An 11,371-nucleotide genomic window follows, 5' to 3' on the forward strand; every position below is an offset into this window, starting at 1 on the left:
GCGTGGCAGGCACTACTTCAGAAAGATAAAGGGATTCCTTTCTGGCACGTAAAGGATAAACCACCGAGAGCCTGCTGTGTGGGGCGGGAAGCCGGGGTTGTTTGGTGTTTGCCAAGGGAGAGACCCGGAAAACCCCAGATGGGCAAACTGATTCACCTGGAGAGTACGTGACGTGGTCTCTGGGCTGTGGCAACTACCGAGCACGGCGCTCTGGACTTTGCAGAACCCTGCACGAAACTCTGCCGTAAGGGGACCCAGCCATCGGGGCTCATCTCGAATGGAAGTAAACCTCTGCCCGAAAGTGTCAGGATGGGGGAAAACCCGAGAGGGTTTTACGCTTCTGTTCAGAAATAGTTGGCTAGTCAGTATCACGGCTAGGGTTTCGACCAGGGTAAATTTAATCCTTATTCATGACGCCGCTGCTCTAAGGGAGTTATAGAACCCCAGTATTCAGGACGTAGTCCCTAGCTAAGGGTTACCCTGTTTCTGAATGGGTGAGGAAGGCGTGGGAAGGGATGTTTATCTTTTGTCCCCGCCCCGCCCCAAACTAGCCTACGTGGAAAGACCGGAGGGAGCGGGCGCTCTCTGGCTCAGGCCAGAGTCGGCTGGTGGACAGGCTTTCCAGTGAGCAAACTGGAACTTGGAAGCAGAAAAGGGGGTGAACTGCTCACCCAAGACATCATGCTGTCACTTAGTAACCGACCGGACCTTGGGTGATCCATGGGGGTTAATGTGTAAACCGGGAACCATCAGGGAAGACAGCAAACACCCAAAAGGCTTTGACCCCTGGGTGCCCGAGCTGGGGTTTTGTCTTTTTCCTTCTAAAATACTGTTTTGCTCCCCACTTTCTGTTCGCGTCCTCTACCTTCCACCTCCTTAAAGCACACCGCTTCACTTCCCGCACCGGCTCTAGGCTTTTCCTCGGGGTCTGCATATCCCCGCTCCGCAAAACTGCCTTTCTCACTGCGAGGCGGGCTTGGACCCCGCACCACAGTGAGGACAGGCTGACACCTAGTGGCCAGAAGCCGCAACTGCGTCAGGCCACTGCCCTGGAGAGAGGGTCACCCCAGCTGTCTGGGCAAATCCGCAGCCTTCCCCGCCCCAGCCTCCAAGGAGCCAGAGAGGGTTGGGACTGTCCGAGGGAGGACTGTGACAGCCGCTGGGCTCCAGGAGCCCAAGAGTGGTGAGGAGGAGAGGTGTGATGACGGGTGACTCAACAGTTCCCAAGCACCATTCGTACGGGGTGCGGGAGAGGCAGGTAAACACGTCGGTCTAGGTCCTGGAGAGGAACCGAGTCTGGGAGGACCCGTGGTCCGAGGAGGCGCTCCCTATCCCCCAGGGCCAGAATTTAGCTGACGCTGGTGTGTGATGGTCCCGCCCAGCTCTGCCCTGAAAAAAGAGTTGAGAGAGGAGCGTTCTCGCGGTACCCGCCCCGGGTGTGCGAGCCGGTGGCCGCGGAGAAAGTGAGGCTGTACGCACGAGGGGAGCCGAGCACTCCTTCGGCTGTCGGGAGGCGCCAGAGAGGGGTGCCTCGGCGGCGATGGCGGGGACAACCCCTACGTGCTCGAAGTCGGCGGGATCCGGGCGGGGCCCCGGGGGACACCGGGCTCGCGCCCTTCTCGCTGCAGAGGCGCCCGAGGGGCGGGGGCAGGCGGCGGGGCGGGGCGGGGCGGGGGCGCGGGCGGCAGGGGCGGGCAGAGGCCTCGCCGGGAGCGCGGGGAGGAGCGAAGGGGCCTTGAGGGCTCCACGAAACTGTGGCTCTGGCGGCCCGCGGTAGAGGCGATCGTGGCGCGCTGGCCAGAGACGGAGTAGTGTTCCCAGAACTGCCGGAGGAGTCGGCCTAAAGGGCGGACAGACAGACGGCAGGGAGGGCCAGCATGCACCTACTGTTGCACCCCGCCTGGCCGCTGCTCCTGGGCGCCACGCTGACCTTCCGGGCACTCCGGCGCGCGCTCTGTCGCCTGCCCCTGCCTGCTCACGTGCGCACCGACCCCCTGCGCACCTGGCGTTGGCACAACCTTCTCGTCTCCTTCACCCACTCCATTGTATCAGGGATCTGGGCACTGCTGTGGTGAGTGAACAGCCCGGGGTAGTGAGATGGCCGTGGGATCTTTCGCGGGGTGCTCGGACTATTCTCCCTGTTGCTATTCCCATCACTCACGGGTGATCAGACGCCAAGGAGCTCACCTGATTCCGTTTGGAAAACTACCCAACCAAGAACGGCTGTGGGAAACCCGAGGTACCTGGGCTTCGGCCAAGCCCCTCCTCACTCTCCAATCAGCCAATAGTGGGCGCCCAGAGTGCCCTGGGACTGGCAAGTGTTGGGGGAGGCGAGGGTCCTCTGGGAGGCTGCAACCGCGAGAACATCCCTTTCCTCCATTTCAGCATATGGCAAACCCCTGAAATGCTGGTGGAGATTGAGACGGCGTGGTCACTTTCTGGCTATTTGCTTGTTTGCTTCTCTGCAGGTAGGTTATGCCCAAAGAGGCTGAGAGTAAGAGGCTAGAAGGCAGCTGAGCGTATTCAGTCTGTTCTTCTTTCCCTACTAGGATACTTCATCCACGACACGGTGGACATTGTGGTTAGCAAACAGACTCGAGCTTCTTGGGAATACCTTGTTCATCATGTCATGGTAAGTGAGAAGCCGGTGATGTGATACAGACGTGGTCACTACCCTTTCAGCCAGGGAGGGAGGCCATCATCTTATTAACCCCAGTAGTGTCAGACTTCTAGGTTGCCTAGGAGTCTCAATGTTTCTGCTCCCCCAGCGGTCAGAGTGCCTGGGTCACCTACTATCTAGGTAAACTGACTAGGAATGTCATACAGAGCTAAACCTCAATGAGCAAAGTCTAATCCTAGTGAAAACAACTCAGCTGTAAAAATTGGCATTTCTCAGCTGAGTTTCACGTGCCCTGGAACAGTATGGCACCTTTTTCAGTGTTCCTAAAACAGCCCTCTTTACTTGCCCCTAGGCTATGGGTGCCTTCTTCTCTGGTATCTTTTGGAAAAGCTTTGTTGGTGGTGGCGTCTTGACGCTCCTGGTGGAAGTCAGCAACATTTTCCTCACCCTAAGGATGATGATGAAAATCAACAACGCCCAGGACCATCTCCTCTACCGGGTCAACAAGTATGTCAACTTGGTCATGTACTTTTTCTTCCGCCTGGCCCCTCAGGTCTACCTCACCAAGTTCTTCCTGCAGTATGCTGGCCAGAGGACCCTGGGAACATTTTTGTTGGTCATTCTGCTCATGTTGGACTTGATGATTCTCACTTACTTTTCCCGCCTTCTCCGCTCCGATTTCTGCCCTCAACATGCTCCCAGCCGCCAACACAAAGACAAATTCTTGACTGAATGAGAAAGGATAACCCAGGACATGTAGCAGGGACAGCAAGCACGGCCAGCCAACAGCCTTGTAACATAAACTAGGACTCTGCCTCAAGCCTGGGTGTATTCTGGGCCAGCCGTCCCACCTCTCGCCTACACCCACACTATTGAAAACACTAATGAAAGCTTCTTCTCTGAAGTCCTTCTTGGGCAAGGGTTGAGGGAAGCAGACCAACCGGTTGGGCATAGCAGAAGGGGTGAGGACAAGACACTGTCCAAAAGCCAGTCAACCCACATCACCCTGAAATGGATGCTGAGGACTCTAAAATAACCCCTCTGCTCTTCCAAACTCTGGTATTGGTTTCACAACAGCCTCTTCCAGGGATAAAAGAAGGAACTCTTGTAAAGCTTGTGCTCTGAACCTCTGATGGAGGCATGTCCCAGGACAACTAACACTTGTCTGAAGTAATAAATACTTCTGGCACTTGAGCTCTAGCCTGAGAGCCTTAACAGAGGCATCATGGTATGTTCCAATGGAGTAAATAGATTGAGAACAATGGTTTGGGGGGGGGGGGGGTTGGCTCAGAGCTGGGCTTCCCCAGCACCCACCATATATAAGCACTATTACCTTAATGCATACCACAGTATGACAATGTCACCAGCCCAATCAGAAATTGAAAAAAAGACAAGCAGAGTTATTTATAGTGAAAAAGTATATTTAGAATTAGCCAGCTGGACTCAGTTTAGATGATCCCAATCTGAAAAACAAACAAACAAAAGGTGTGTTTGTGGAGCTGGAGTGTCTAAGGTTAAGTGACCTGGGATGGCAAGATGGGGAGGGTGAGGTTGCTAGGAGTAAAGGCAGGATTGAGTGTAGATACAGCATCTACACAAGGGAATTGACTGTGGATAGGATGCTTACTTTGTTGGCAACATCCAGAGCATCATAGTCAGGAGCCAACCGAACATACGCCTTCTTCTCTCCATCAGGCCTGAGTGGAGAAGGAAGCCTCAGTTGGATGCTCTCACAGACCCAAGCCCTCCCTCCCTCCCACGTTCTGCCCGTCACCCCTCTGCTGCATCAGTGGTTCCTTTGCTGGTGTCATTCTTTTCCAAACATTGAGTTTTCCATCATTTGTGCAGAGGGGTCGAAGAGTCACCATGAAGGACGGGACAGTTTAGTGAACCCACACAAGCTTTCTACTGGGGACCACTCACCTTATGAGGGTGTTGACTTTGGCCACATCAATGTCATACAGTTTCTTCACAGCCTGTTTGATCTGGTGCTTGTTGGCCTTGACATCCACAATGAACACAAGTGTGTTGTTGTCTTCTATCTTCTTCATGGCTGACTCAGTGGTCAGGGGGAATTTGATGATGGCATAGTGGTCAAGCCTAGCATGGATGGGAGGAACAAAATGGAGTAAACTGCCCTGGGCCGGGGTTCAAGAGGAGCTACACATTGGAACCCAAGTCTAGGAAGGAGTAGGTGCATCAGACAGTAATAGCAATCATTTCTGTCAGACTTTGGTCGCTACACAGTATCATCACATGCACCTGAACCCTCCTGGGGGCAAACTCCGCATTAGAGCCAAAACTTGTATCTCTCTAGACTCGAAGGGTCCTCACCCTTAGAAGAAACTAAAGAATCATGCTTAATTCATACATTCACCCACTGGAGTTCCATGTTAGCACTTTACTAGGACAGATTCCCCTCCCCCCCCAAAAAAGACAAGAGAGACCTGTATTAAAAGGTTGGCTATGCTCTACAGATTGTTTTTTGAGATGGGGCCTTACAATGTAGACAAGCTATCCTCAAATCCAAGAGCCACCAAGTTCACACACACCCCTTATGGTCTGAGAAAGGGTCTCATATATCGCATGCCCAAAGATGACCTTGAACTTCAGATCCTCTGGCCTCAACCTCCAAGCATTACAGGTTCACCATCACACAGGATCTATGTAGTGCCAGAAACTAACCCCAGGAATTCAAGAGTTTTACCTAATGAACTAAATTCCCAGCCCAAAAGTCAACAGCTAGTCTAAACCTTAGGATAACTTGAAAAGTCAGGAGACTTTTCCTTGAAATTCTGAGGAGTCAAGCTTTACTCATCCAACTACTTTAAGGGTTTTTTCCTTTGTTTCTTCTTTTTACTTTCTTTCTTTCTTTCTTTTTTTTTTTTTTTTTTTGGAGACAGGGTTTCTCCGTGTAGTTTTGGTGCCTGTCCTAGATCTCGCGCTGTAGAGCAGGCTGGCCTTGAACTCAGAGATCCGCCTGGCTCTGCCTCCCAGTGCTGGGATTAAAGGCGTGCGCCACCACACCTGGCCAACTTTTGTTTTGAAGATAGGTCAGGACTCGTATCAGACAAAATTCTAGGTCCAAACAGGAAAATGAGGTGACTCTAAAGAACTTCCCCCACGTACACAGCTCTCATGTCTTCTTCAGTAAACACGTTTTATGCATTTCTCCAAACTTCCTTTGAACAGTGCTAAAATTTGATAGTTAATTGAAAGTTTATTTGTACACAAGATTAATTAGGTCATCACTGCCCATTGCAGAGAAATTAACCAACCCACTCCCCTCATTCTCAAATGCCATGACACTTGGAACCCTAAGCAGCATCTCCTTGAAGTAGACTTTCAAATATTGATCATGTTAATAATTAACATACCAGCCGGGTGGTGGTGGCGCACGCCTGTAATCCCAGCACTCGGAGGCAGAGGCAGGCGGATCTCTATGAGTTCGAGGCCAGCCTGGTCTACAGTGCGAGATCCAGGAAAGGCGCAAAGCTACACAGAGAAACCCTGTCTCGAAAACCCCCCAAAAAAAAAAAAAAATTAACATACAAAGATCTCACGCTTCCACCAGAACAGCACATTGAACAACTAAAGTAAGCTACTGAGTGGGTAGTAAATTATCAACCCTAGTGCCCTACGACACATTAGTAGGTTTGGGGTCAGTACTGACTTGTTTCTCCTGGGCGCGCTCTTTCGAGGATATTTAGGCTGCCTCCTGAGCCGCAGGGTCTTGGGGCGCCGGAACGTGGGTGACGTGCGGATCTTCTTCTTTTTGTGGCTGTGGACGCCTTTCAGCACTGCCTTCTTGGCTTTCAAGGCCTTCGCTTTGGCTTCGGCTTTGGGAGGGGCAGGAGCTGCGAGAGAAGGAAATGTAACTAAGAGTGCAGCGTTCATAAACTGATCCCTTCCGGCGGCCCTGTCAACACGCGCATCAGTGGTTCCTTTGAAGACATCATAGGTCTCAGGAGACTTTCAATTTTTTCCATCATATGCACGATACTGGCAAGCGAGGATAATTAACCCGGAATAACGGGGGGAAAACAGAGGGCATCCTTTATAGGTCTGGAGACTCGGAGCGCCACCCTGTGGATGTTAAGAAGCTTCCCAAAGCCAACCGCTCGGTTATCAGTGGCAAGTGATGCCGGCTGGGCCGCCTCTCCAACGCCCTTCGCTGGAACTAGCCCATGCGGCTTGGCCCACGCGGTCCTCATACACTGCAGTGGGGGCCTAATCGCGACAGTAGCTCCAAAACAAGTCCCCCATGGCTTAGCCCAGGGGGCATCTTCCCCGTGAGTCCGCTGGGCCGAGAGCCCAGGCCAACCCGCCACAGCCCCATGCCGCAACACACCTTCCTTCTTCGCTTTCGGCGCCATCTTGGCGAAAAGGATTGCTTATTCTCGTTCCCATGAGCTTATAGGATGAAGTCTCCTCAAAGCCTCGCGATAGTTTATGCATAGCGCTGATTGGGTGATCAGTAGTGTAGGGCTTCCTGGGAATTGCAGTTCTATTTAATTTCCCAGCGAGAGATGAAGCATGCGCCACTCGTCCCTTCGAAAGGCCTCAAGGCTTCATGGGAGTTGTAGTTTTTTTCCCCCCCCGGACCCAAGGTTTTTCTAAGGATTAGTAGTTTTTAAAAGATCCAAGTTTATTTCTCTAGGCTTAAGTCTGTGGGTGGTTATATCACCTGCTGGTTGAGTCTGGTCCTTGCCACTTCACTTCTTGAGCAATTTTCAGCCTTAGGGAAGAGATTTGCAGTATTAGAAGCCAGTAACACTACCAACTGGGAAAAATACAATTTGGGGAATTGGAAAGAAGCTCAGCACTTAAGATCATGTACTTCGCCAGGCGGTGGTGGCGCCTACCTTTAATCCCAGCACTTGGGAGGCCCAGGCCAGCCTGGGCTACAGAGTGAGTTCCAGGAAGGGCTCGAAAGCTACACAGAGAAACCCTGTCTCAAAAAAAAAAAAAAAATGTGCTTCTCTTTCAGAGGACTTGAGTTAGATTCCTAGCAGCCACACCTCTGTGGGCACATACCCACACACAGACAGTATTAAAAAGAATTTTAAAGCTGATTGTGGACTCTACATGCCTTTAGTTCCAGCAGTTCAAGCTTGGCCTAGTCTACATAGCAAGGTCCAGGACAGCCAGCGCTACATAGAAAGACCCTGTCTCAAAAAAAGAAAAAATAAATAAATATAATTTGTAGCTTGGTGTGGTGGCAAACACCTTTAATCTAGCACCAGGAGGTAGAGACAGGCAGATCTCTGTAAATTCAGGATCAGCCTGGTCTACATAGCAATTTACAGTCTAGCCAGGTATATGTAGTGAAACTGTATCTCAAAAAAAATAGATAGATAGATAGATAGATAGATGGAAGCCTTTCGTAGGTCACATCCGTAATCCTAGCACTCTTGAGACAAAAGATGGACACAAAGTCAAGGCTAGCCTGTTCTACATAGTAAGTTCCAGACCAGCCAGCGCTACACAAGAAATAAACAAAGTACACATAGAATGCAATGGGACACAGGTAGAGGAGAAGCAAAGCTGTACGATGTTAGAACAGGACTTTCTCTAACTTCTCCATATAGCATCTGTGGAAAATTGAGGGTCCAGAGATAGATGTGATTTAGTTATTACCATAGTGGTTGGGTGGCAGAGAAAAAACGGAGCATGAGATGGAAGAGAGTTCCAGAAGAGCTACAAAACAGCCATACACACACACACACACACACACACACACACACACACACACATTGAATTTCCCAAATAATTTTTAGTGTAATTTTTAAAGATTTTATTTATGTCAGGCAGTGGTGGTGCATGTCATTAATCGAGCAGTGGGAGGCAGAAACAGGTGGGTCTCTGTGAGTTCTAGGACAACCAGGACTGCACAGAAAAACCCTGTCTAGAAAAATCAAAAACAAAGAAATAAATAAAGATTTTTTGAGGGGAGGGGATGGTTCTTGAGACAGGGTTTTTCTGTGTAGCCTTGACTGTCCTGGAACTTACCTTGGACTCACAGAGATCTGCCTGCCTCTGCCTCCTGAGAGCTGATATTAAAGGCATGTGCCACCACTACCTGGCCCTGAGATTTTATTTATTTACGTCTGTCTGTCTGTCTGTCTGTCTGCATTTGTGTGCCTGTGTGTAGGTGCCCAGAAAAGCCAGAAGGTTTCAGATATCCTGGACATGGAGTTATTGGTGATTGTGAACTGAACTCAGGTCCCCTGTAAGAACAGCGAGTACACCCGGGCAGGGGTGGTGGGAACCGTTAATTCCAGCACTTGGAGGCAGAGACAGGAGGATGTCTGAATTCAAGGCCAGCCTGGGCTACAGAGAGAAACCCTGTCTCAAAACAACAACAAAGAACAGCTCGCACTATTAACTGCTGAATCATTCTATCGCACTTAACATTTAAAGCAATTTTATTTTATGCGTATGAATGTTTCGCCTGCGTGTATGTCTGTGAACATCTGTGCCTGGTGCCAGAGGAGACCAGCAGAGAGTGTACAATCCCCTGGAACTGGAGTTACTGATGGGATTGTGAGCTGCCATGTAAGTACTGGGAACAGAAGCCCTGCCCTCCACAAGAGCAGCCACTGTTCTTAATCCTTTAACTGTCTCTCCAGACCTACCTAATCTTTTGTTTTTGGCCTGGAACTCAGAGATCTGCGTGCCTCTTCTTCCCAGTGCTGGGATTAAAGGCGTGTGCCACCCCACCCACCTGGCCTTCTATTTTTTAAACAGGATGTCACTATCCAGCTCTGGAGTTCGCTATGTAAATCGGGCTGGCTTCAAACTCACAAAGATCTGCCTGCCTGTGCCTCCAAGGTCACCACACCCAGTTTTTTTTATTTTTTGACAAAAATCTCACTCTGTTGCCCAGTCTCATGAGTGCTGGAATCACAGGTGTGAGCCAGCTTGCTAGACTTTAGTAATACTCCTAAAGTAGTTCTAGACACAGCTGAAATAGCATATGATTTCTCTAGGACAGTGGTTCTGAAACCTTCCTAATGCTGCGACCCTTTTTTACAATTTCTCATGTCGTGGTGACTTCCAGCCATAAAATTATTTTCTTAAAATTTTTTTAAAATTTTTTTTGTTTTTGTTTGTTTTGTTTTTTGAGACAGGGTTTCTCTGTGTAGCTTTTCGCCTTTCCTGGACTCACTCTGTAGCCCAGGCTGGCCTCGAATTCACAGAGATCCGCCTGCCTCTGCCTCCCAAGTGCTGGGATTAAAGGCGTGCGCCACCACTGCCCGGCCCATAAAATTATTTTCGATGCTACATCATAACTGTAATTTTGCTAGTTGTGAGTCATAATGTAAATATTTGTGTTTTCCGATGGTCTTAGGTGACCCAGAGGGATAGCGACCTACAGGTTGAGAGCCCCCCGCTCTAGGATAACCTAGTTTTTACTGTGAATAATTTCATAGTCTTCAACTCTGAACTAGTCGTCCCTGTCTAGGACTGTGTTCCATTCATCTTCGCATCTTCAAATTTAGCTCCAGACATATAACTGTTTCTTCTTCTTCTTCTTCTTCTTCTTCTTCTTCTTCTTCTTCTTCTTCTTCTTCTTCTTCTTCTTCTTCTTCTTCTTCTTCTTCTTCGTGTGTGTGTGTGTGTGTGTGTGTGTGTGTGTGTGTGTATGTGAATGTGTCTGCGCGCCGCGCAAAAAGTAAAAGTTGTTTTATTAGAAGGGAGTCCTAGGGAGCTGGAGAGATGGCTCAGAGGTTAAGAGCACCGCTTGCTCTTCCAAAGGTCCTGAGTTCAATTCCCAGCAACCACATGGTGGCTCACAACCATCTGTAGTGAGATCTGGTGCCCTCTTCTGGCCTGCATAGATATGCCAGACAGAACACTGTATACATAATAAATAAATAAATAAATAAAAAAAAAAAAAAAAAAAAAAAAAAGAAGGGAGTCCTAGAGTCCCAGAACTGTGATGCGGAATTCCAGTCTACCTAACATTTCTTCATCCTCTTCGGTAGGAGGCTCGACGGGGAAAACAGCAGATCTGAGATGTCTGGTCCTTGGTGGACACCTCGTTCTGATCTTGGCACCCCCTTTAGGCGCTTCGTCCCACCTCTCGGGGCAGAAGGGCAAGCAGGGGCAGACTCTGTGAGTCATATTCCAGGCCTGGAGTCGTGGAGGGAAGCGCCGCCTCTCCTTGGGCCCCTTCTCTCCCCCTTTTCCCCTTGGCGGCTCTGGGTCTTGCCAGATGCTGCGCTCCAGGCACCGGTTCCCCATCACCAGTTCTGTTGGGTAAGGAGTCCCAAGGAAGATGCAGCCCCGACAGGGAGATGAAGGGGAGAGAGGTTTAGGGGATCCCGGTCTGGAAAGGCTCCTGGGTGGAGGCAGTCTTGGTGTAGGGTAAGGAATCTGGCCTGAAAGCTAGAGCCCGGGCAGCGCGCGGAAGGAGAGAGGAGGGGGGTGGCGAGGGCCGCCGCGACTGGGGCGGCAGCTAGCCCCGGAGCGGCGGGGTGCGGGGCAGGGGGCGGCCCTTCTCCAGGAATTTCCGGGGATCGTGTTACAGCGTTCGCCGAGTGGGAACGGAGTGGGACGGCAGGCCTCGCCGCGGGTCCAGGGCCCTCGCCCCCTCCTCTCACCGTTGGCGGGCGTCGGCAGCGCCGCCCCTGCGCGCACTGAGCCGGTGTGGCGGGGCGGCCCCGAGCCCCCAGGCCGCTCTGTTATGGTAGGGCCATCCCAGCCCCGAGTTGTCGTCGGGTCTCCGCGGCCGCGCGTTATCGT

The 11,371-nt window shown here is 50.8% G+C and overlaps 2 protein-coding genes and 3 non-coding genes across 5 annotated transcripts; 1 reads left to right on the forward strand and 4 right to left on the reverse strand.

The window, feature by feature from the left end:
- The first annotated feature begins 1,706 nt into the window (after positions 1-1,706).
- On the forward strand, positions 1,707-3,814 carry Tlcd1 (TLC domain containing 1). The gene is made up of 4 exons (XM_059269545.1): positions 1,707-2,071; positions 2,386-2,468; positions 2,550-2,632; positions 2,973-3,814. The coding sequence occupies exons 1-4, from the start codon at positions 1,878-1,880 to the stop codon at positions 3,354-3,356; spliced, it is 744 nt and encodes a 247-aa protein (XP_059125528.1). The 5' UTR covers positions 1,707-1,877; the 3' UTR covers positions 3,357-3,814.
- Positions 3,815-4,020: 206 nt separating this feature from the next.
- Rpl23a (ribosomal protein L23a) lies at positions 4,021-7,099 on the reverse strand. The gene is made up of 5 exons (XM_059269546.1): positions 6,972-7,099; positions 6,294-6,477; positions 4,544-4,720; positions 4,248-4,317; positions 4,021-4,083 (listed from the first exon to the last, which is right to left on the reverse strand). Exons 1-5 carry the CDS (start codon positions 6,994-6,996, stop codon positions 4,069-4,071), a joined length of 471 nt encoding a protein of 156 aa, XP_059125529.1. The 5' UTR covers positions 6,997-7,099; the 3' UTR covers positions 4,021-4,068.
- Positions 4,404-4,466, reverse strand: LOC131918115 (small nucleolar RNA SNORD42). Its single transcript, XR_009380859.1, has one exon. It is a non-coding gene; the product is annotated as a small nucleolar RNA SNORD42 (small nucleolar RNA).
- On the reverse strand, positions 4,814-4,883 carry LOC131918128 (small nucleolar RNA Z17). The gene has a single exon (XR_009380869.1). It is a non-coding gene; the product is annotated as a small nucleolar RNA Z17 (small nucleolar RNA).
- Positions 6,550-6,618, reverse strand: LOC131918114 (small nucleolar RNA SNORD42). Its single transcript, XR_009380858.1, has one exon. It is a non-coding gene; the product is annotated as a small nucleolar RNA SNORD42 (small nucleolar RNA).
- Positions 7,100-11,371: the final 4,272 nt, after the last annotated feature.

Source organism: Peromyscus eremicus, chromosome 8a (genome assembly GCF_949786415.1).
Source record: "Peromyscus eremicus chromosome 8a, PerEre_H2_v1, whole genome shotgun sequence".
Taxonomy (NCBI): Eukaryota; Metazoa; Chordata; class Mammalia; order Rodentia; family Cricetidae; genus Peromyscus; species Peromyscus eremicus.

Bases quoted from the DNA above. Each gene is read 5' to 3' on its own strand.
- Tlcd1 (XM_059269545.1), top strand. From the start codon at position 1,878: ATGCACCTACTGTTGCACCCCGCCTGGCCGCTGCTCCTGGGCGCCACG. The intron at 2,072-2,385 runs GTGAGTGAACAG...CCTCCATTTCAG, and splicing joins GGGATCTGGGCACTGCTGTG to CATATGGCAAACCCCTGAAA. The intron at 2,469-2,549 runs GTAGGTTATGCC...TTTCCCTACTAG, and splicing joins GCTTGTTTGCTTCTCTGCAG to GATACTTCATCCACGACACG.
- Rpl23a (XM_059269546.1), bottom strand. From the start codon at position 6,996: ATGGCGCCGAAAGCGAAGAAGGAAG. The intron at 4,721-6,293 runs GTCAGTACTGAC...CATCCATGCTAG, and splicing joins AGCGCGCCCAGGAGAAACAA to GCTTGACCACTATGCCATCA. The intron at 4,318-4,543 runs GTGAGTGGTCCC...TTCTCCACTCAG, and splicing joins AAAGTCAACACCCTCATAAG to GCCTGATGGAGAGAAGAAGG.